This window comes from Mixophyes fleayi, chromosome 1 (genome assembly GCF_038048845.1).
Source record: "Mixophyes fleayi isolate aMixFle1 chromosome 1, aMixFle1.hap1, whole genome shotgun sequence".
Classification (NCBI taxonomy): domain Eukaryota; kingdom Metazoa; phylum Chordata; class Amphibia; order Anura; family Limnodynastidae; genus Mixophyes; species Mixophyes fleayi.
Window position 1 is genome coordinate 59,681,691 of NC_134402.1, and position 26,329 is coordinate 59,708,019.

The 26,329-nt window shown below is 36.4% G+C and overlaps 1 protein-coding gene across 7 annotated transcripts in view; it reads right to left on the reverse strand.

Moving 5' to 3' along the window:
- Positions 1-7,951: 7,951 nt before the first annotated feature.
- Positions 7,952-26,329, reverse strand: part of ATP8A1 (ATPase phospholipid transporting 8A1) — a 145,673-nt gene continuing 127,295 nt past the window's right edge. For all 7 annotated transcript variants that reach the window (XM_075195103.1, XM_075195121.1, XM_075195092.1 and 4 more), the window contains 10 exons: positions 25,589-25,663; positions 25,377-25,499; positions 21,726-21,804; positions 20,394-20,455; positions 20,187-20,243; positions 17,317-17,424; positions 13,119-13,207; positions 12,793-12,885; positions 10,938-11,029; positions 7,952-9,269 (listed from right to left, as the gene is read on the reverse strand). In XM_075195103.1, coding sequence (XP_075051204.1) covers positions 9,172-9,269; positions 10,938-11,029; positions 12,793-12,885; positions 13,119-13,207; positions 17,317-17,424; positions 20,187-20,243; positions 20,394-20,455; positions 21,726-21,804; positions 25,377-25,499; positions 25,589-25,663 — 876 coding nt within the window. In that variant the 3' untranslated portion in view covers positions 7,952-9,171. The remainder of the gene's footprint in view (positions 9,270-10,937; positions 11,030-12,792; positions 12,886-13,118; positions 13,208-17,316; positions 17,425-20,186; positions 20,244-20,393; positions 20,456-21,725; positions 21,805-25,376; positions 25,500-25,588; positions 25,664-26,329) is intronic.

Here is a 26,329-nt window from a genome sequence, read left to right on the forward strand (position 1 = left end):
TTTATTTTCAAATGTGTGTGCTGTACATGCAGAGCGTGATGTATGTCATGTGTATGCTGTACATGCAGTGTGTGATGTATGTCATGTGTGTGCTGTACATGCAGAGCAAGATGTAGGTTATGTGTGTGCTGTACATACAGAGCGTGATGTATGTCATGTGTGTGCTGTACGTGCAGAGCGTGATGTATGTTATGTGTGTGCTGTACGTGCAGAGCGTGATGTATGTTGCGTGTGTAATGTACATGCAGAGCGTGATGTACAGTCATGGCCTTAATCTTTGAGAATGACACAAATATTATTTTTCACAAAGTTTGCTGCCTCAGTTTTTATGATGGCAATTTGCATATACTCCAGAATGTCATGAAGAGTGATCAGATGAATTGCAATTAACTTCAAAGTCCCTCTTTGCTGTGACAATGAACTTTATTCCAAAAACAACATTTCCACTGCATTTCAGCCCTGCCACTAAAGGACCAGCTGACATCAGGTCAGTGAATCTCTCGTTAACACAGGTGAATAGTGTTGATGAGGACAAGGCTGGAGATCACTCTCTGTCATGCTGATTGAGTTAGAATAACAGACTGAAAGCTTTAAAAAGGAGGGTGGTGCTTGAAATAATTGTTCTTCCTCTGTTAACCATAGTTATCTGCAAGGAAACATGCACAGTCATCATTGCTTTGCACAAAAATGGCTTTACAGGAAAGGATATTGCTGCTAGTAAGATTGCACCTAAATCAACCATTTATCAGATCATCAAGAACTTCAAGGAGAGAGGTTCAATAGTTGTGAAAAAGGCTTCAGGGCACCCAAGAATATCCAGCAAGTGCCAGGACTGTCTCTTTATAAGTTTAAAATAAAAAGCATCTTTTATATTTATTCCAATATACATTTTGTGTAAAAATTGGTGCTTTGGTAAACACAAACAAAGGGGTATATTTACTAAACTGTTGGTTTGAAAAAGTGGAGATGTTGCCTATAGCAACCAATCAGATTCTAGTACTCATTTTGTAGAATGTACTAAAAAAAAAATGATAACTGGAATCTGTTTGGTTACTCTAGGCAACATCTCCACTTTTTCAAACCCACAGTTTAGTAAATATACCCCAAAAACTTTTTCTTACCTTCTGAATTTAACATAAAACTTAAAAGCATAAAACTTAAATTCAGATACTAAGTTTTATGTGCAGAAAACGTCAAAAATATAAGTAAAAATATTAGAAATGGCATCGGATCTATTTTAATAGTGTCTGCCTCAGTAATTGTTTGCACACTATGGGCCTGATTTTGAGATAGGAGCACTAGCTGTTTTAATCATGTAGCACACAAATACTTGATAGCTTTATTTTTACACGGAAATTAAAGTTGATCTATAACATGCTGTATCCCAACTATAAATCTGTCCCTACATTTTAAATTTACCTCCCCCTCCAAAGCTCCTACCTCAAAATCAGGTCCTATATATTCATGTGATATACGAGGAGATCACTGGGGCTTTCAATGTGAGGTATCTAGTATAAATAGAATCCTGTGTAATAGCAGAAAATAACAAATAAAACAAACCTTGAAAACATATTTGCAGGCTTTTTCCTCTTTCAGATCTAAATCCCCTCCCTTCTCAAAAATAGTGCCCTGGTGGGTCTCCCTTCCCTGAGACTACCAACATTTGCTCTATTTAACAGGATCCCAGCACTCACATTCACCAGGACCTCTGGTAATCAAATTGGTGCAGCAGTAATAAATTAAAGCCTTAGAGCTGTTGTGCCCTATAGTGTAAAGTAATATTTATATAGTATATATTTATACTTAGAACTCCACCTAAATCGTTCCTTAAAATTATAACTTAAAGCTTAAAACTCCACTATAGCACCTTTCCCCAAGGATCATCCATGTTACCTGAAGCCAGACGCAGTCATTGTCAGGATGTACTGATAGGTTGCATTACCTGAAAAAGGCAGCCATCTTGTCCTTAACACCATCTTTAGAGCTCCGTGGGAGAGGCACGAATGGACTTCCTCTTCAGACACTAAAGATCACAGAGCGACTGTATCACAGCATTAGGTAATAGGGGTGCTTACTTTTCTTCTACATAAGTGAAGATGGTAAGCAGGCATTTGTTCAAAAGGGGCCCTATCCTTTAATCATTTAGATATGAGAATAATAGACTGTATATATCTAACAGAAAAGAAATAAGACAATATTGTTAGCAAAACAGTACAATTACTTATGATCCAGAGATGAAACAGCGACAGCAATTCCATTATAATCTATGATAATGCATAGTTGCCTACTCTCCCGGAATGTACGGGAGACGCCTGCATTTCTGGGAGACCCGCTCCCAGGAGAGCTGGGCGATCTCCTGGTTATCGCCCCCACAATAGATAAGTGGCAGGGGATCTCCCTGAAGCCAACGAGGAAAAGTTGGCAAGTATGTGATAATGTCATAAGAGAAGACACAGCCAGTGCATCACATATAAAAAGTGGTTATTCTAATTTGACAACAGGTAATGACCTCCTGCTTGGCCTTCAAGCTAAGGAGGTTTTTGTCACTTCTGTGATGAACAGGATTGGGGTTTCCTCTAGCAAATTTACAAAACCAAATCATGACATACTGTCTCCGAAGTTACAAATCAATACCTCAGAAATTAATGCATTTCCTATACAGAAATACAACACAATATAATAAAATCAGTACATTTGCAATTCTATAAATGAGCACACTGCGCTACAGAGCTGTATTGTGCTGTTAGCAGTATGAATGATAAGCACTGAGAGCAGAAGGAAGCAATAGAGTGCATCATGGATTGAAGTATAAATTCCCACAAACCCAGTGCGGGGGTCATACGGTGCCCCTGAAGCTGTGCTAGGTTGTTTCTACAGACGGTGCAGTATATTACCTGCTCTCATGTTATATTTTTTCTCAACCATTCAGAGATCTATCTCTACTACATATTGAACATCAGCGCTATGTTGCTCTCAGATAACTTGTTTAATTTTAATAATTGCACGTGAAGAGATTTATATTTCTATCCTAGGACTAATAGGAGAGGGCATTCAATTGCAATATACACAGTCCACCTCTTCTCCTGCATTAGCGGCACATATTGGACGCAGTGTTAGTGTTGCACCAAGTGCCAGGAAGCAGAAAATGTACCACTATCACACAGAGTGAAAGGATGATTTATTTTTATGGTGTCCAAATCAAAACGTTTGTGCTAATCGTCCATTAAAATGTAGCTGATGTACAGAAAGGTAATCTGGAGGCGAATTTATAGCATACACAGGAATGATGATGATTTTTCTGTTCAAAATGAATTAGGAAAGAAGGAAGAATTGAAATTGCTTCTTGTTGCCCAACAATCTTTATAAAACTCAAGTTGTAAATCTAAAGCAGCAAGAATTACATAATTCCAAGTGAACCACACACAGGCAAACTGTGTTCTCCCCAGAAAATTTTGCCAGGTGGCATTAAGTAGTAGCCGGGGGGCATTAAGAAGTAGTCGGTGGGGGCAGTTGTAATACTTTGCAATAATAATGAAAAATGTTGAAGGTTATTGCCCACACCTGCCAGGACTAGTCAGACTGGTGGTCAGTGGTGTAACACACACTGCTGGCCGTAGTGCTCACATACCTGTTATACTAGGAGAAACAATGGTTCATTCTATTATAATAGGACTCTCTTGGGCTCCAAGAGCCGGGTGGCAAGTAAAAACAGCGGGAAATAGGTGCTGGGGAGAACACTGGGCAAAGCACACAAAATGTGTACAAGCTGTAGAAATGGTCAAAGAGACATTTTCGAGGTAGCAGAAATATTGTTTATTGTTATTTAGCAAGGAGATTTATTAGGCACTAAAAGATTTCAAATGACATACAATAGCCTATTTTTCTAAAGCCAGTGATGGAGCACCTGCTACGACTAACCCGGACTAATAGGTTCATTGCTCTGTACAAAAGTTATGACACATTTCCTGTTTCCTGATTTATCACTGCATAATCAGCAGTCTTTGTATGGAAAAATGCTGAATTGAAAGAGGGGATTGATATTGCACTTAAAATTGTGAATTAATTTTGTGCTGTAAGTCTCCAGAAGCACCCCTTTCTGGGGAAGAAAAATGAAGTAGACCGTAGACCCTTTACGGCAGACTGATGTCTGACGGGTGAGCAGAGGTAAATTTCTGCTAAGATTGTCAGATTCAGGGATCTATTGCCTGAAGTTTAGGCATTTCTGCTCTCCAGAGATGGGCAATACAAGCAGAGGGAAAACTAAGTTTGGATACTAGATTCAGATTTTATTAATGGACTTCAGCTTTGTTGAATGAATGGAATGTCCAGGTACAAGGAAAATACAAAAATGTTATTGAAATTATTATCTGTATGAACTCTCTTAAATAGAAAATGAAATTGCTGTGCTTGTGTCTGCAGCAGGTACAAACTGTCCAAGCTCAACCATCAGAAGAAAGAACATGTACAGCTTGTCAGTGGTAAAGAAACAGTGCAACAGATCATACCAGACCGACTGGCCTTTCCAGGACTTTGCACTATTTAAACCTCTAGCAACATGTTTGTGTTTTACCTTTGGGTAGACATTGATGCGGATGACATTTCATCAAAAATGTCTTATTTCACATTTACAGTGAGTGAGATAATAACTTTGCAAAATGACATCTACATTAAAGTCAGACTCTCTGGGGGAATCTTCTGGAGTCTACTGGTTGAGGACAAATATACAAAACATAAGGAAAGGCGCCGTATCCGTGACAGCACTTATTGGACCCACATATCTTTGTGAGTCCGCAATCTCACATCTGAAAATAATTAAATAAAAGTCATTTTTAACCGATAAGCACCCGGACGCCTGCTTACGTTCAGAAGTCAGCACCTACTTGGTGGATTATGCAAAGCTTGCTCACTCCGTGCAGTGCAAGTCCTCTCATCAATGAACTGCATTCTAAATAAAGTATTATATGTAAGACAACATTTATGGCTGTTTAAAGTGAATGTATATGTTGGAATTCTTTCTTAGGAAAGTCTTTTTTTGTGGAAGCAAAAAACAAACCACATTTAATGTTCAAACTATAACTTTTATTAAATTGAAACATCTGAGACAAAACATTGAAAAATACAGTGTTAACCATGCACATTCACATAATAAACAAAAAACAAGACTACACTGCATTAAAAGTAAAATAATATAATAGACAGTGCCAAGTATTTCAAGTTGTTTCCTTGCTTGCTAGAGATGTAAGATAGGGTGTAGACCACACTTCTGCAACACAACTTACAGAGAAACAAAACATGAGGTATGAATACCACAAACATTGAGAAACGACTCCACTCATGCAGCACCAAAACGCGTTGTAACAGCAGCAATAAGTCAATGGCTGGGATATATTCCAAAATACCCCGTTTCCACTGACGCCACATTAAAAAAAACAACCAAAAAAACAAAACAAAACAACAAACGAAAAACAAAACAAAAAAATCCTTACAAAACTAACAAAGAACAAAAAAAAAAACACATGTTCATATGTTCCATTATGGCTTCCATTGTAATAAAAAACAACATACTTATTCTACATTTACATACAATGCTGAAAAGAAACAAATGGACAGCTAGTTTTGAAAGTCTAAAAACAGAGTTATGCGAGAATGTGGTTGGAAAAAGTAGAGAAAGTCGTATTTCATGTCGAAATCTAAGAAGATTTTTAATGAATCTAACATGTCCCAAAGCATACAGTACTAAAGCATAGTGCAAGCTTGTAAATCAATTAAAAAACAGTAAGAGGGTTTACGTTAATCAAATATAACCTTAAAGCATCATACTTTAAAAATATTAACTCATGCAGACAGGACAAGTACACTCATTACAACCACAACTGTTTTGAGTAAGCCAGAACAAATAAATTAACCTTATAATCAAGTAAAAGGATGATCATACATCCAGAAAGTCACCCAGAAGCCGAACATAGAGGAATGAGGTGAAACAAAGTAAAATCAGTGCAGTCATAGGTGGTATTTACTTATTTAAATGAGAATCAAGTCAGCAAATAAGCAATGCAGCGTAATACCTTACATCAATATTCAGTAGTGCTCCTCTCACCTCTATTGACCTTCAAATGGAAAATGTATTTAAAAAAACAAAAAGAAAAGCTTTTCTAAAAAGCGGGAAAGAATGTGTTGGCCGTGTATAAAATAACATTTTGCATTGATTTGTAGCTCCACACAATTCATTTCTTAAGCAGATAAAAAGAGGCCTCTGATGTGCTACAATAGCCCCAGTACAGTGGATTGACTTCAATTAAATCAATAGATATTGATGACAGATATTGGATTGGCACTTTAACCAGAAGCAACTAGATTTAAGTGAGGACATTGAAAATGTCATAATAAAACAAAGAATGCAATGCTGCTCTAAGCTATTACTAATAGTTTAAAACTATAAATAAATATGAATATTGTATCTTTTTGCCCATTACAGAAACCCAATTATCGTCAGCCAGAATATTTCTGTTTCATTCAACTGTGGCCCCTAAAGTTAGCAACTAGGTAAAAAAAAAATCCATATTTTAAATATATTTATATCCCAAAAACATTATGCTCTTCAATGCCCCGATTTTGGAATTTTTCAAACCTGCATTGTATAATGGCATGTAAACTCTCATACTTATGGCATGTAAAAAGAACATGTATGTGTGTACATAGGACTTTCAGGAGGATGAATTAAGAAATGCATATGATTAATGGTACCAGATGTAGCCCCTAGAATGCATGTTTATGTTTTGTATAATAATTAGCGGACAAGAGTGCCTATATTTTAGGACATACTTAGTTGGCAATTTCTAGAATAAAACTATAAATTCATCTTATTTGGACAAACGTTGTAATCTTCTCACAAATATTTCAGATACCTAACAAAACAGATTTGATATTTTCAGACCTTCCAGCTCACAAACTACTAAATGGGCAAAGATCCATCAAATATGTCACTGCGGAAAATGAAAACTAGAACAAAATAATACTTTCTCCAGTCTTACTCAGAAACGATGTGAAAGTAAGGGGGCAGATAGAGAATTTATTGTATTTTTATACAGGAACTCATAGTTGCTCTATTGATATTAAACAGATGGTACAGGCACTTACTGAGATCTACCAGCATACTCTACTATCTATGGGAGGTTTGACTCTTGGTGAAACCTACTAAGCACCTACATTAGCTGGATCTAACAAAATGTCCTATGGCTTTAAAATGTGTTTTCTACCCCAGTACAAGATGTGTAATGCACCTGTTACATGGAAATACACTGATCAAACATAGATCTCCCCGTCTGACAGGCCATTCATTTTTTCAGAAGGATTATACTAAATTTATGTGGGATGTGTGTGATGAGTAAATGGCTGCATAGCAGGTTTTTCATTTTTGTTTTGCAGTTACAGATTTTTTTTTAAATTCAGTACCATGAATTCTGCAAAGAAGGCAACAAACAATATTACATCTGAAACCATAGCTGAATTATTATTGACTTACAGTTGTCAAAGCACTGAAAAAAATACTCCTGTGGTGTAACGTCTTGGCTGTGTGTTTACGGGGCTCATTGAGGACAAGGATTGGTAGAAGTACGGAGATACATATACATACATACATACACACACATATATATATATGTGATATATATATATATATATATATATATATATATATATATGTGATATATATATATATATATATATATATATATATATATATATATATATATATATATATATTTCAGTACAATTACTTCTATTAAGGCATGACCATTAAAACCATTCCCAAACGGTGCATCAGGATACAATTTACTGTCACCAGAGCTAGGCTGGACGTGTCACCAGAGCTAGGCTGGACGTGTCACCAGAGCTAGGCTGGACGTGTCACCAGAGCTAGGCTGGACGTGTCACCAGAGCTAGGCTGGACGTGTCACCAGAGCTAGGCTGGACGTGTCACCAGAGCTAGGCTGGACGTGTCACAAGAGCTAGGCTGGACGTGTCACAAGAGCTAGGCTGGACGTGTCACAAGAATTTTCATATGCTAAGAAGAAAGACTTAAAAAGGAAAGAAGTTCAGTTTAAACATATGGGGATGATATGTGCAATATAGTCTAATGTATCGCAAAATGAAAAAAGTTGGGAACCACTGAAATGGGGAAATGCTGAGATGCTACAGGTTGACCAAAGTGTCTGCTACAAGCAAGTGTTTCTGTGCAGGATAAAAAAAATAAATCTGATTTTGTGCAGCTAAAAATATCATTGAAATAAAATAATTAGAAATCTAATAAACATATTTATCTAAAGTACAAATTCAAAATGGACCAACTTACTGCAGATTTTAATAAAAATGCAAATGTGACTTTTTTGGGGGGAAACTATTCGGAAGAAACGTATCACAGAACACTAGTATAAGTGATGACAATCATAAGCTTGAAAGAAACGCAGTAACTGGTGTGGGAGCACATAGGCAAGCGCACACATTCACATATTTTACTCTACAAGATAAACAGAAAGCATGAATAAGGCGGGAGGTGTAAAAAGTAACAGATAATATAAACAAGTGTCCTCGCGGCAAAAAGGACAGAGCCTTACATACTGTATCACAACATTTTCTGTCTCACTTTTCAGCAAAATGTGTCTTACCGCTCTTTACGTCTTTAAAGACTACGTCGCTGACACACAAGATTAATAAAAGTCCATTTACTTCTTTGGCAAACGTATTTATTAAAATAGTTTGACACTTGACCCTCTAGAACCACTCCACTCTCAGTGAGGCAGGCAGACCTCAGAGATTTACACCTCTGGTTAATTCCAGAACGCTCGTCAATCTTGCAGAATCACGGCTCTGTACTTTGATGTTACAAATGTAGTTAACTTGCTGGATACTAAGGCAGCAAGGCATTCCCTTCATTTCTGATCAATAATACTGAAACACCCTTCCGGCTAAGCCGGGATTATCGCAAATATGTTCGCCTTCTTACAGTCAAGACTAAAGTAAGAATTGCAATTTTAATGGTTTGTTAGAAATGAACAACTTATTTTATGTTGTTTTTTTTTTCAGCTGTGAGACAATTTTGACCACAGATCTTTTAGAAACCTGAAGAGAAGCTTTGATATTTAATGGTTATCTTCTACAGGAGACAGACGCGTTTCACCATTCTTCTGGTTTCTGCTTAGTGGTGTCGTATGCTCGGATCACTTCAGACTGTGAAACGATTCCGTTCTCATCTTGGGAGAAAGCATATCCATCTGTGGAACAAGAAGCGGCAGTTCAAGAACTGCTAGGACATTCGCTCAGTTATCAATATCACTGTATAGAAAACAACTGGAGGAGGTGCTACAGAAAAGCAGTGGTCTTACCGAAATGATTAAACATATTTCCAAGGCTAAATTGTCTGCTCAGTGCATTTAAAGGGACATGGCCACTTGACGGTATTTTGGGGGGAAAAAACGTAAAATGAGTTGTGTCTACATATACGGGGTTTGCAGATACTTAGGGTGGAAACTGTAAAAACCGTCGCAACCTCAGCTTGAATACCAAACCCTTCATAAATTTTAACTTTTCAATCTTTCTCCTAAAATAATGCTTGGTTTAGATCAGTGTTTCCCAACTCCAGTCCTCAGGGACCCCTAACAGTGCAGGTTTTCCAGGTCACAAATGAAATAATTATACCACCTGTGGATCTTTCAAAATGTGTCAGTCAGTAATGAGTACACCTGTGCTCCAGCAAGGAGATATGGAAAACCTGCACTGTTAGGGGTCCATGAGGACTGGAGTTGGGAAACACTGGTTTAGATTCATATATGCCTGAAACATAACAGTTAGGAAACATCAGTGCAACTGAAAGGTGCAAAATGCATCACATTAAGAAATTTACTCCATATCTAAACAGATTTAAAAACCAGACCCCTTGGGGGGCAAAACATAATCTCACTTTTCCACTTGGGTGCAAAGCTAGGCACACTCATGTACCAAATCCATACTGAGTCCTCCCATCGGCCTGTGCCAACCTGGAGACGCCGATATTTTGATCTGCATATCCATGTTTGTTTTATTAATCGGGCACAACTGTACAGAGCAGGCGCGTGACGTAACAAGAGTATTTACAGACAGCTCTATAATGCTAGTGGACTGTGCACCTACTGCAGCACAGTGTTCTGTCCATTGGCATTATTGAAATAGGGCCCAGAAAACTAGTTAGACTTATTTTAGCTCCAGACTATAAAAGGAAATCATTCTCTATACACCAAATATAATAATGGGTAAATTCCACACTAATTACAGGTGTTTTAGTACATTTTATGTACTATATATTTATCATTAAAATATGCAAAATCTAAACCGCATTGTATAAATGTCTGTTTTGAATGTCTCTGACTTGGGAAATATATATATATATATTTTAAACTCTATTTTCCGAGGAAACTGGAAAATACAAGTACATTAAACAGTTGTACATGAACATACAAAAAGTTTCCTTCGAAGGGGAAATATTTTTAAGTTTTTATTAGGTAGCGATTATAATAATAATATGACACTTGGAATCTGTCCCAATAAATGTTTTCCCTCTTGAGGATCCAAAATGTAAATACATTATTTTGCAATGTCAAATAACGCTTAAGAGTGACTTCTTGCATTGAAATGATGATAGAATAGAAATATACTGTAGTATCTAATGATTGCTTTCCTATGACACATCATCACAATGACTTATGCTCGATTACATATATTGGCTTGTATAAGTTTGCGCTCAACTTCTTAAATATACCATGTTAGCTGGAGTTGGCTTTATACACCTAACCAGATTAGGTAGTGGAATGGGAAATATACTTAAATTCTTTGCATTCGTTATACACTCTTGTACGGTACATTTATTAGTTATGTCACACACGCACACACAGCGCAATGACACTTACGGAGCAGGTTTTGTTGAACAGACTCTGATCGGTACACATTGACGGTATTTTTCTTGAAGACGTTTTTCAGCAGTTGTGCTCTCTCTGTTAAACTAACCATATGCATAAATTAGTTAATTAAATCCCTGTTCCTGTACAGCAGGTGAAGAAAACATGTTAGTATTCCGTGTTTATTTATTCAGTATCGGGGATAATCCCAGTACGTTCTACATACAGTTTTTGGTACTCCTCTACAAAACTATTGTGTATTACCGGTAAACTAATTATTACTGGTATATTTTAATATGCAATACACTAGACAGTGGTAATTAACAGGAAATACACTGAATGAAAGAGTGAGGCTTTAGACTAAAAGCTGGAGATCAACTAAACTTTCTATTTCAGTGGATTCAGTCCAGGGGTAAATGTATTAAGCTCCGATTTTTGCAAAGTGCTGATATCCAGCGACTTTGTCAGCTAAATTTAAATACGGCAATGTGTTTAAAGGCAAAAGGGACATTGTTGTTTTAAATTTTACTGACAAATTCACCGAATATCAGCTTTTTGCAAAAAAATCGGAGCTTAATACATTTACCCCCCAGATGTGCTTGCATTTTATTATGGTACATAATATCTTATTGATGCATTTCTCTATTTGATTATTTATCTTTTTCGCACAGTTATGACCATGGCTGGTAGCGGCCATATTTGTTGTGCCAACAAAATCCATAGACTCAATCATGGAATGTAGCAGACTTATTACTTCCTATTACAGTGCATTAACCCTTGAAGTAGTAATCACAGATGGTAACAGTACTATTAAACAAGAAACCTATATGAAGACAATTCTATAAAACGTATTTGAACATGTTTGCTCTTTCGCTCATTGGGTGCTTATATTATTACTTTGTGATAAATGAGCAGGGGCTGTCAAATTAATTGCAGAGTCAATGCAAATTAAATCATCCATAGACCCTGCACACTCAAAAAATGTTAGAACAGACAGCTTACATTTGGTTACATATACAAGAACACTTTACACTGTACTGTTACCAGACTTCCTTTTTTTTTAATTTTTGCCCCTCATTGGTTTCAAAATAAGTAGAATAATAAAATGTATTTTTAATTTTGTTTGTTTCCAATGAATATATTTCAGAGCTGAAAAGAATCTCGCTACAGATCTAGACAGTAGTTATTTTTTGGCAAGAGGTTAAAGTAAAACTTTTATAAAGCTGCTATTACAATTTGCACAGCAACAAATTATGGTAAATTCAATAGATTATTCTCTTGCTAGAAAACTTTAATTTCCAATAAACATAATACAAGTTCCTTGCTCTTATCTTCACTATATTTCACTTATTTGATTATCTATAATGATTATTTCCACTAATTTAACAAAGTAACAACAATGTTAATAATAATAATAATAATAATAATAATATACAACAATAATAATATACAACAACAACAATAATATATTAATAATAATAATAATTAATAACAACAAATTCTTCTTGGTAGAAGTAAATGGTATAGTCCTTCAACTATTCCTTTGTTTCTTTATTAGGCATAAAGTATCATTATGTTGTATTACTAAGCATTCAAGCTATCAAATTAATTTCATGTACAGTTGTATCCACAGTGAAAAAGCAATGTAAATATTAACAGTCATCTTACAGAAACTGGCTTGAACTTATTTAATTTAAATATTTTCTTATACATAAGTTATTACACAGGGCTGGATTCATTAGTCAAAGTCTAATTACTCTAGTGTTTATTATTCAAAATAACTACAACAACAAAGTGATTTTGTACTGCTCTGTACAATACAACACCAAATGGTTAGGAATACTCTTATGGTTAGGAATACTCTTACCTTTTCCCATGTACAACAGATCCAGGATCCTGGGACTTGGCCTCAAGCTCCTGAACTTCATCAACCAAGTTCTTAAAGCTGGTTTTTTGGACACTTTATTTGAAGTAAAAAATAAAGACAAAATACATTCTTCCATTATTATTTTCAAATTTACAAGTGGGTCCAGTGTTAATATTACATTCTGAAACTATCTGAAATTGCTGTGGAATCTAAACAGTTTAAGTATAGTTTTTGCACTATAACTACTCATTATTGCATATGCTCATATGTAGAAAATATTAAACCATGTAGTTGTTTGAAAAACCATAACACACAAAAAAACTCACGTTTTATAAAACACGTCAAAAATCAAAGATGTCACAGGAATGAAGAGAAGACCCATCCAGAAAACCCCGGAGCTGAACATCATATCTGCCTGCAACAAATATACACCGGAACGATTTAGGTAAATAATATGTCTGTGCATATGTGTATAATATATATATATATATATATATATATATATATATATATATATATATATATATATATATACACACACACACACACACACACATATATATATATATGTATAAATACACACAGTCACACAACATTACTTTATAGCACACTTATGTAACCTTTAGGAATTTACATGACAGGATTCAAAAGACTGAGCCTTAGCCATTGTACGATTAACAATTTGGTTTCTGCCCTATCTTTCTAATATTAAAAGTAAAGCAGTAACTGTAAAACAGACTACACACAGATGAAGTCATTTCTGTGTCCTCAAAGTGTTCAAGAATTAGCTTTAAAATTCACACAAAAAATACACATATTGTTTGCAAATTCTTTTGGCAAAGTCAATTAAGATAAATATCAAAAATGAAAAAAAATAATATTTGTTTAAAAACAAAACAAAAAACCTACAACACACAGCTAAAAACTCCTATAAATTTTAAAACTATTGTGTCCAAGGTAGAAATTGACATTTTGCCACGATTCAGAACAAGAAATAAACTCAATACAATACATTTGTATAGGAGTTATTTTGTAGCATTAAACCTAACTTATTTGGAAGATATTCTACCAGCTACTGACCCAGAAAAATCTGTTCCAAAGTGACACGATCTACTCTAGAATGACTACCAGAAAACAATGTATTTACCTTCACAGAATACAGACATTTGTATTGCAAGGATTCCACAAATACTGTAGGATTTCCTCTTTTCCAGCCACTCTTTTTTCCAAATTCCAACAAGTATAATGGAGCAGAGGCAATAATGTAGGATGGTAATACTGACCATTGTAATGCTAACTATGAATGGACGGGCAAATGGAGAGACTATTCAGTCCACCCAGTCTTTGGCTTTGCAAATGAACATGACTTGGGGGGAGGTGGGAGATTTTTTTCTGCGTCATATCTGAAAGCCTGTCAGATTTTTCTTTTTTGTTGAATTGCTGAGTTAATCCAAATCTAAAAGATTTAAAGCTGACATTCGCATTGAAGACAGAAGGCGTCTTAAACCCCACAGAATTTCCTTCCTTTTTTTGTTGAGAAAGAGAAAAAAAACAAAAACCTCGGCTACCCCTCTGAAGAAACCATTTTTGTTTGTAACTTTTCACATTTCTCTACACACAAGCTGGTCAGCTGGGAAATGGCAAACTGATACCTCCCAGACAATGGCAGAAACAGGAGCAGCCTGTTCTAAGGATGGGCTCTGTCTGACTGGGTCTGTGGTTTACAAATTGTTCCTAATGTGTGAGATTTGCAGTCCATGCCAACTTTTCTCTTTCTTATGAAACCAAATGGAATCTGCCACAAAAGTGGCTCTCGTGGGAATTCATAAGGGCTTAGAAATTAGACTTGAAAAGCTTGAAATAACTAAGGACTAACAGCCTCTAGGCAGAAAAAAAACACATTGCTTTGAGTCTGATAGGTTTTGTATTAAATAAGACATGGTACCAAAGAATCAACACTTCCTACTGCAGTCATGTAAACTTCAGAGATGATTGTACCAAAAATATCCCGGGAATTTACCAGAAAATATCCAGGCAACTTTTTATGTAGCCATACATAGGACCAACGGTGTGCCTAATGAGATTTAAAGTACACAGCCTAAAATAACATTACGGATGCAGAATAATCTGCTTATTAATAAGTGTAATAAAAGGAATTCCATGATTTAATCACTGTCTATTAGATGGGTGTTTTGTGTAAAGCTAGTGTTTGCCATATTACAAAATGTATTGCACATATACATAGTTCTCACAAGTAGAATCTAAGGACACTTCGTAGTATTTTATGGCCATGTACAGGATGTCTGACATGACCTTCCCAAGAGTAAAAGGGTCACATAAATGCATCTCAATTTCTGTAGAAAGACTTCAACAACCACCTGTCTGAAATGCACAGAATAAGCCTGGCCCACTATGCACAGATCAGCCATAACCATTGAGTCCAAGAATTGGACCAGACCCACCAAAATTAGGACTGTTTGGGAGGCATGCTAGTCAATTTTTAAACTGTATTTTGTAACTTTCATAAACCTAGTGCAAGCACTGTCTTACGTAGTTGCAAAGTTCCAAACCATATACCCAAGACAGATGTGCCTAGCAAAAATGCATTATCATCTTAAATAAAGAATATTTACCATGATATGATACAGCTATAAAGAATATACATAAAACAAAAGCATGCATGTGTATAATTATATCATTTTTAATTTGAGTGCATCCAGTACAAATGTCTGCCTGACAAGTAGAAGTGGAATATTAATAGATAGAAAAAGGAGAATGCACACTGTCAGGACATCTAGAGACGTTAAAAGTTGAATTTAAAATAAGTCAATGAGTCAACAACGTAACCTCAGTACTTTAACACCAAGGTACAACAATGTGTCAGCACATTTGGCACTAAAAGTTATATTGTGGGCCAGAATACTCCCTGCAGGTGCACACTCAACATAATTATAATGTGTGCATTCATAAAGTATATCAGGCCAAATGAAACATTACAATCTAAAGTTTAGTTTGTAATGATTGAAACTATAGTTTAAATTCTAAACTATAGATACTTTAAACGTCACCATGCACTAGACGCACATATTATTTCTTACTGACACCTGCCCAACAAACTTTACATAAAGAGCACTTACAAAATCATCTGGTTACATGTTTTTTTTAATCAAAGTGCTGTACCTTCAACTCCCACAGTTATTCCATACTGTATATGTATTTACAGCACATAGCCCACTTTTGATTCAAACGTACCATAATAAACTCCATACAACATAAAGTTCATAGGATTGATAGTTCTAAAAAAGCAAGTAGTAATTGTTGTAATAGAATTACATTCAGAATGTTAGATAACATATGAAAGAGGTTCATCATCTTCCCTCCTCCCAGTGTCACTACCCCCCCATCCAGTCTCAACACAGTTGCAAAACCCCACTCCCCCAGATCCCCTGGCTGCTACATTGGTGTCATCCTTGACTCTTGTCATTTTTTCATCATCGTCCCTCAACTGTTTATTGCAGCCACAATCTGTTCTATATGCAGCAGCGAGACTGATCTTCCACTCTCGACACACTGCCTCAGCAGCACAACTCTCCAAGTCCCTACAATGGCTCCCCATTACATCGAGAATCCAAATCAAATCTCTTACCGTCACCAACACCTCCCCCCTCATACAGTCCTGATCTCATCACAAGATCTCTTCCACTTGCCCTCTTAGATTGTCGCCTGACCTGCACCTAGCCTCTGATAACAACCTCTCACTTCCGCCTCCAAGAATTTTCCGGTGCGCCTCCCCACTTCTGGAACTCCTTACCCCATCGTACCAGACTTTTCCCTAACGTTCAATCTATCAAGTTCTCTCTGAAAACTCACCTCTATACTATAGCCTATCCTACTCCCCACCCTATACTAATCCCTCTACATGTTCTAGCAGCTACAGTCCCAATCTCCATTGAGTCCACTAGCTCCTAATCTTCGTATTTAGCCAAAATAACTGTAACCACATCTTAATTACCAAACAAACCCCCCCAAAAAACACCAGTATTACTCCACTGACTGACATTTCTGAAGAAAACGATAGGAGGTTGACTTCATACAAAGTACTTTCCTACAAGGGAAAAAGGTAGCTACATGGGTGTGTGTACAACCTTATACAACATCTTCACATATCTTGATGCCTTACATGTGAACTTACCTAATTTCAAGTGGAAAAACCCATTATTATTATTATCTTTTTAAACCATCCCTATCCATACTAGTACTTTGCTTGAAATAACACCCAGCTCCAGATAAAAATCATCCAATCAGGAGGCAGATCATTTCAAGCCAGGGCGTCAAACCCCTCTCTTCCTTTGAAGACAGATATTGTTACCATATCGGACGAGCAGAGGTTAAGGCTGATGACAAGTACTGCTGCCTGCTGTATAGAAGAGTGAGGGGCTAATACAGGAGAGGGGTGTGGGATGGAATGCTACATTTACTAAAAAGAGTAATACATTTATTACAAATGGAAATAAAAGATCATACCTCCCCTGACATGTCAGGTGCTAAAGGAATTGCTGGCCACAACGAAGAGTAGATCCCAAAGAAAACAATCCATAGCACAATACTTCCCCATATAGCCACATGGCTGAACTGTTGACAAAGACATTGAGAAAAATAATAAATTCAATAGAAATACTGGCATGAGTAAATATCTCTTTTGGATTATACACCGGAACAATTACAGAAAACAAAATGTCAAAATGCCCCTATTTCAATGCCAAGATAAAATCAATGTATATTTTAGCCTTGCAGCTTGTCTTCTGCCTGAAAACAGGGTCAGAAATTTCATTTATGGAGTTGTCAGACAAAGTACAATATAAATTTCCACTTGCAGCTCCCTGCTTTAAAATTCTAGTATATTTTTACCTCATGTGAACCTGTGTCATGTCCGCAGGCACTAAATTCTAAAACGCATTTTACAATAACTCTGGTAAAGAATGACCATAAATCCCTATAAGCTGGGGAATAAAATTTTATTTTAAAAGAAGTATTTACAAAGTGAAAGAAATCCTGATGGTGATAAAATGGTGATAGGATCAGACTTGCTAATAAATGCTGTAGGGTAGGTCGTGGTGGGCAACAAGGTCACCTGAGCTGTCTAAGCCACATAGTGTATGCAGCAGGTTAGTCAGTGATTGGCTGGTGAGGCTGATGCAGGGTGAAGGTCACTTTTGCAGAACATGAGTTGTTAACTTATAACTGTACCCAAAAAGTAGAGCGAGTTTAGTTTTCCCAAGAGAGTAGTACAAAACAAAATCTATAATGTTTGTGTTTATGTTTTCAATGGAACACACTTTTAGCAAATGGGATAATATTAGCTTTAGATTTATAGCTTGGGATAGCTCAAAAGACAGAATTTAAGCCAATGTTAGATTACTTAAGGGTTGGCATAAAGACTACTACACTAATTAATGTTGATGTTAGGGTTTTATTTATTTGACCAGGAGATCATAAGCTCACACATGTCAAGCAAAATCTCTTGAAACATGACCTGTTTGAATTGGGGTGATCCCTGTTATCGTGGAACCAGGGCAAATGTCCCTTTAATTAAGTGGACCTGTCAGTCTGAGACCTGAAGGCTGATGTGGTGAAGGATGCATAAGGAAAGAGTACTATTAGTCAGCAATGCTAACGGCAATGTATTAACTTTGCTTTTAATGGGGAACTAGTGATTGGTAGAAAAAGAAAAGCAATTTTGGGCCTGTGCTAAGAAATAATATTAACATCACACAAACATGGTACAATCCACACATGCCTCCACTTAAGCCTGGCTTTTATTACATCTCATGGAATTTGCACATCATTCTGCTAGGAAGTGATACTCTTATAATGCATTAGTATCATGAATATTATCTCATTTTAGCTTTGTACATTTTTAATGCCACAGAGTTAACTACAGCGCCAGCATTCCAAGCCAGTAAAAACAAACAAGCAAAACACACACTATCAACATAACAATATAGAAAAAATATAGTTTATTATTTATGCCTTTTTTTAGCATTCACTATTTTAATAAATGACCCTGATGTCCACAATATGTAAACAAGGCTTTAGAATTATGAAGAACATATAAACATATGAAGTCTTTAGACTGCAGGAAGCAGTGACAGTAGTAAATTTGATGTTACCTGTCTGTTTTGAGGCATAATGACTGCATCCTACATAACCATTTCATTGCTTAGGAATAGGAAACAATAGATGTAGGAACACTGTATATGATTTAATCCCTTTATTATAGGGAGGGGAAGCGTTGATTTTCCAGGTGTACAGACATGAGGTGGACCCCCCAAGAGTAACACTGGTAAGCAGCTTATGGGGGGTTTTCAATTGTTAGCGAGTTCCGCTATATACTCGCGCTCTAAAAATATTACCGGTAATACGGTAATATGCGCGTAAATACCGTTAATACGGTAATTTACTCGCTGGATTTCAGCTCGCAGCTCAGGGAGCTATTACTGTATTAACGGTAATATTTTTAGAGTGTGAGTATTTAGCGGAACTCGCTAACAATTGAATACCCCCTATATGTCAGCAATGTCTACTGTATGAAATGTAAATATTTGTGAATTTAATTCATTAACGTGTACATAAAACAGTGGATGCAAATTTGTGCTTCTACGGTGACGGTAACAAGGTCTTAAACCAGTTTAAAGACAATCAATCTACTGGGTGGTAACTTGGCAGTGAATGGGATTTTTCAACCTTGTATATTAATTCCTCTCTCCAGAATACCAATGGATGATGGATACAAACACTCAGCAGGCACCATGAACTTACATAGCGATGTATGTTATCCATGTTACTGTGCGGTGCTAAGAAATGCCGATACATCCCCATGGATTAACTGAAACATGGGAAATCACTGACCTTCTCTCCCCTAATGAGCACAATATAGCTAGTTTGAAACCCAAACATGACACCTGATCCGGGTGATATGATTTGGTTACATAGCACATTGTTTTGGTGAGATTGTAACTACAACTTCAACAACACTCATTCACTTACATGGATACACAGTACGAATGTCAACAAACTAACACTTTAGTGGCATTATGCATTTATATGTGTCTGGAATGGAAATTAGTTAGGCTGACCCTATTTTTTTTTTTTTTACAAAACTCTATCAAATATTACATCTAAGGTACATTATGTCTATGAATAGCTGGGAGAGGAGTTTAAAGTATAAAAAAAGACTGTAAAATAGAAGAATCCGTAACGTGTGTCATATTACTTGAGAATATTTTTTTTTATAATAAATTAAAAAAAATCTGTATAAAGTAACTTAACTGACATTTTCAGTTGAATCTGGAATGTGACAAAAAAAAATTCTGACAATTTCATCTTTTCCTTACCACAGTCCAATGTGATGTTTCTAATCCCGCTTTCAAGCAGACCGTTATCACCACAAACTAGAAGAAAAGACATGTAATGTTCTCCACTGCCACATTATAAAATCCATGAACGTCAATTAGTAAGTAAAGTAGTAGTAGTAAAGTAGTAAAAACTTTCAACAATACAAAAAGACAAAAAAATTAACAAAAGAAATGTTCTAAACTTACAGTATAAACAATATTTCCCAACAAAAGGTAGTCTGACGTTTTTCCATTTGCAAACACGTTGCCTGTATGAAAACATTAAAAAAGGAAACATTTGTTATATTGCTTCCTCATATATTTTAAAGCAAACCTAACTCTGTTAAAGCCAACATTAGTTAGGTGATGTTCACGTCCTGAATCCAGCAACCACTTTTCTAAGCTATCCAGGCAGTCATAGGTATTATGTTGTGTGCCCTAAGAATTGTGTTTTGGACGGTAAAGGCTACATGATGTAAATAACGTAAGAACTATCTCTCTCTGAGTTTCTTTTCCCCCTCAGCGGCGCACGGAGGATTGTCGGGGGGTTTCCCCCCGCTGACCCAAAAAAAAAAAAAAAACCCCAGAGAGAGCAGCTCTGTTTCGCCAGCGCTGTCTAAGAAGCGTCTGTGGCGGTGCTGTATACAATACAGCACCGCCGCGGACGCTTCTTTGACAGCGCCGCGGCTGCTGTATAGAACAGTGGCCACTTAGTTAGCGCAGGGGGGGAGGGGTTTAGAGACTCAGAAACCCCCCCTGCGTGCGCCACTGCCCCTGGCGCCAGTAATAGAGACTGATCGTTGGCCCAATCTAATTAAAGAGTACATGACAACTCCAATAAAACTACTTGTCATCAGGGATTCCTTAGGCATAACCAAAGCTCCACAATAACAGCTGCGGCGGCGCATATATATATATATATATATATATATATATATATATATATATATATATACACATACATACATACATACATACATACACACACACACACACACACACACACACACATATATATATTATACATACACACACGTTATATAAACACACACTTCATCCAAGACATTGGTTTCAGGACAGATGGATTAAAAATATGAATCAGCTGCTTCTATCTTTCTTGCCAGAAAATGAATAAAGATGAATAGTTGGTAATAAAAGTTTAGCTCACCCAAATAAATGACACACATTTAAAGTTGCATTTGTGACCATACTCTGTACCTGCACGTGCCATGTGGAATATTCACATCACTTCACAGTAAGCTCCATAAGTCTAACAAGGGTGTAAAGTAAACATAAAAAGAGCCGTGTGTTCTGCAGACCAACTGCATCATTAACTCATGTCAACAAGTAAAAAATTGTGTAGGAATGAAGCAGAAAAAAATGACATTGCTATAATATACTATTAATATATTAATAATATCAGTTACATAGGGCATTCTGTAGGGACTTTAGTTTAACAGCAAATAATAATAAAAAGATAATAAAAACGAAGAGGAGAGGCTACTGCGTGTCCTGTGTATCATTTATTACGTCTCTTACCATACTGCAGAGCTTTCAATGGGAACCAAAATAGGATAACGCTGTGGAAAAGACCATTCAGGCAATGAACCCAAAAAACCTGCAATAATACAGAAAGTGAAGAAGTTCATTTCAAAGCAGTGAAGGCGGTGAACCATGACCCCTCTTTATCTGTGTGCAAGAAGTGGGACTGTCAGGCCACCAGTGTAAAGCATTATCACACAACAGGAGAAGATGCTACGTTTCTCTAAGGCCAATGGCACGCATAAAAACCTGCTAAACAAAATACAAAGTTACAAATATAAAGTAGGCAAACCAGAAAGGAAGCTTACATAGGAGGCAAAGATAAAAATATCTGTAAATGCCACGTGATCGGTGTTTGGACCAAAGCAATATCTTCTTTTTAGTTATTTGGTTCTCAGTGCATATCTAGGCAGTCATTAGCTGTGCCAATATGTAAATATAACATAATAAAAGCGACAGGATCACAAGTGTCAAAAAAACCAATCAAAAACAAATTCACATTCAACAAGTATTTAAAAAAATAATTAATTACAACAATTGCTGTTAACGTAAATTAATTTGATGACCTGTTTCTTGATACAAGTAGGTGTAAACTATTATTATAGTTAAAACCAAACCAATAAAAAAGAAAAAATACAGGAAAGGTTACGCCGGCAAAAAGTGAACTATTTGTTGCCGAGAAAACACCACCAGGCTGGATTTTTTATTTATCGTTTAAAAAAATAAATAAAAAAAATCCACTTTGCTCCGAAGCCACCATCCATTGTTGGTGGAGACAGTTCTTTGGATTCTCTGTGTGCATTAGTGCTGATCTCATTTAACGCTTGCAACCTATTAACCCCATAATTGACAGATGGCCCTGTAGCGGTAAACGCTCTCTGCACCCCACTTGCTGCATCGTTACCTCCGTATTTTCTGTGACAGGCAGCACAGGTGGGTGCAAGATAAATTAGCTTCTTCTCTTGACCGTACTAGTCACATACTAATCCTGTAACCCCAGTGGGGCCCTTTTAACCTTTCACCCTTCTTTCCATAACAAGCCTCTCAAATACCTCACACCATAAATGAAATGCATCTATTCCCCAATCTATTCAGTCGGCATAACATTAAATACAAAAAATGATCTTGAAAAGGAGGTGGACTATGAAATTTCAAGACTTCATCCAGAAAAAACAGTTTGAGCACCACTGAGCGGTTTGCTGTATTTTTGATTAATTACATTATTCCCCATTTGTCAGGTTGCTAGTCTCAAATCACATTCATATAAAATACTTTTTCTCATCTTTGTTTTATTCCAGCCATAGCAAGCGTTTCACTCTGGAAAATGTTGAGTTATAAATGCCAAAACAAGCAACATAATACTTTAATTTTTTTTTTCCCTGTTCCTATTGTAACATCAGAGGTAATCTGTTTTATGACAATAAAAGGCTGCTAAGCCATTTAAATTCATGTATTTGCCATTGAGAAATGTATGCTGGGAAAATGCAATTTAAAAGATGACGCTTATAATGAAACATGAATAATTGTTTTTTTTCTAAATATTTTATGCAATTAGGTTTGTGAATTAAAAAAAAAAAAAAAAAAAGTGTCCATGAGATTTCAATGTTATTGGGAAAATAATTTATGAGGAAGACATTGTTTGCTAAAGAAAAGAGTATGTGAAGCAGGAAATTAGAGGCTAAGGGATGTTTTTGTACTTTCTAACCACAGTATACAGGATTTGTGTTCACGGTAAATTGTTCTACATGAATTCTTTCACTTTCTAAATGCGTACCATGAAATCATCACTGTGAATTTGCTTAAATTCAAGTGAATTCCTCTTTTTTATGTTTCAAATGTGAAATGCGTTGCTCAGGTTTGTGCTGGGAGATAAAAAAAAAGAAAAATATATGAAGGACTGCGTAATGGCAACATGTAACACGCTTCCAGACGTCTCCTCTTTAGTCTTTTAGACAATTCTCCACAGCAGTTGGTAATCCATTAGCACACAAAATGACAAATACGTAAGCCATGACATCTAAAGGGACAAGAAACATTTGTCTATTGCAGACAGCTTCATTTTGTTGAGGAAAAATATTTAATAATGCCAAAACAAACAAAGGCTAAGGCAACAAGTAATGAAGTATACAGCATACCAGTACAAGGCTAAATAAATTACTATAACATAAGATTAACCTAATAACATTAGATATTTTATTTTAATAGTCATGACTGAACGAGCAGCTACGAAAGAAACAAAGTCCTGGAACCCCCCTAAACGGTTTATCATTATTTGGCAGCCAGATGCCGGCAAGTGACTAGGGCCTGATTCATTAAGGATCTTAACTTAAGAAACTTCTTATTTCAGTCTCCTGGACAAAACCATGTTACAATGCAAGGGGTGCAAATTAGTATTCTGTTTTGCACATAAGTTAAATACTGACTGTTTTTTCATGTAGCACACAAATATCAACTTTAAATTTCAGTGTACAAATAAGCTAGCAAGTATTTGTGTGCTACATGAAAAACCAGTCAGTATTTAACTTATGTGCAAAACAGAATACTAATTTGCACCCCTAGCATTGTAACATGGTTTTGTCCAGGAGACTGAAGCAAGAAGTTTCTTAAGTTAAGATCCTTAATGAATCAGGCCCTAGATTCTGATGGGACTTCAATCTCAGTAATGACCATGCTCCCAGATGTTCGGTGACTGTAGGAGAACAGAGACGGTGGCCTTGATCATGAAGGAGGCAAAGTCAGAACCATGTAAATATAGACCAGTAAATATTATTCTATATACAGTGGAAACTGTTTCAAAGTTTTTTTTTTTTATATAATTATCTTATTAGAAATATTAGTAGCAAGTTCAAAAATTATGAGGGAATGGTATGAGACAATTCGGGGTGGGGGTGGGGGGTGGGAAATTCAATTACTGACGACGTCCCGCTGCAGCCTGGTGGGAGTAGGCTCTGCGGAATGTTACGGTAGTAACACATCCCTGATATTTGCTCAGCGCAGTTTCCCTTGTCAGAATACCCGGAAGTGCGCGCAGACGCACATCGCGCAAAAGCACGGTGGCTAAGTGGTTAGCACTTCTGCCTCACAGCGCTGGGGTCATGAGTTCAATTCCCGCCCATGGCCTTATCTGTGTGGAGTTTGTATGTTCTCCCCGTGTTTGTGTGGGTTTCCTCCGAGTGTTCCAGTTTCCTACCACACTCCAAAAACATACTAGTAGGTTAATTGACTGCTATCAAAATTGACCCTAGTCTACCTCTATGTCTGTGTGTGTATGTTAGGGAATTTAGACTGTAAGCTCCAATGGGGCAGGGACTGATGTGAGAGTTCTCTGTACAGCGCTGCGGAATTAGTGGCGCTATATAAATAAATAAAAATGAAGAAAACAAAACAAAAAAACTCCAACACACCAAATTCAATCCCATTTCCCCTTATAGTTCCTTGCAATAAGAAAACAAGGAGATACCGGTGAATTTTGGCTACAGATTGTCTACAAAAGAAAAGAGATTACCTAAAAAGAAAAAGAAAATCAATTCACAGATATTAATTGTGCAATGTCATGATATATTAGCAATCTATTTTGCTTGGAAAAAATTGAAATGGAAGTTTAAGAATATGCATCTAGATCCTTGGACTCAAAAACCTCTTACTTACTTTAGTATTAAAATCTAGAGCTTTTTGTGATGTCTTGTATAATTCCGGGTACTTCAGCATATTCTCTTTGCGGCAGGATCTCTCAAATATACCAAGAGTCAGAGGAGGAAGTGCTGTGAACATCTGGAGGAAAGTAACACAACAGAGACTTAAGGAAAAGTAGAGGCGTTAAGTGTACTACAGATTGTTGTAAAATAATAGCAAAGACCTACCACATTGTACAGCCCGATACACCATCTTTCAAAGAGAATCTGTCCAGAAAATCCATTCATAAAGGCAAACCAGATCTGGAATAAATACATACGAAATACATCAAAAACCAAAAAACAAGAAGGTTTACAAGATACAATGTTACGTTATTTTTGTGCTGTTCAGAGATAATAAGGCTGCAGGTTGAAAATGAAACAACAGCACAAATCTGCCTGACTTATTGTGAAATACAATTAAATGTGTATATTTACAGATGAAAGAAAATGTCTGATGAAAAAACACACCCAAATTTACACAATTTCTAGCACCACATGAAAAGCGGAGAAAAAAAAAAAAAGCTTAACGTTTGACTATAATAAAGTCAATATGCTATTATCCAATACACTATAGATTGCTGTACTAACAATATCTGTCCAGTGTGAGCTACACATGAGAAAACATACCCGTGCCGGCTATGTTCTGGTGCTAGTCTGTACATACGTAGTTTGTAAATAACTCACAATGAATGAACATGGCTTGATATTTAAAACCCTTAAAACGGGTCTAATACATCAAGATTTAGCAAATTGAATGTAATAATTTATGAGACAACAAGTCAGAAGCCTAGCCAGCAGTGAAAGGATTAAAGAAAGGAGGAGAGAGGGGGGAGCCTCCCCCGTGGAGATACAAAAAGTGCACGACATGCCGTACAAATGAATTTTAGAAACAATGTCTTGAGCTTTGTCACACTGAACGCTTCATTT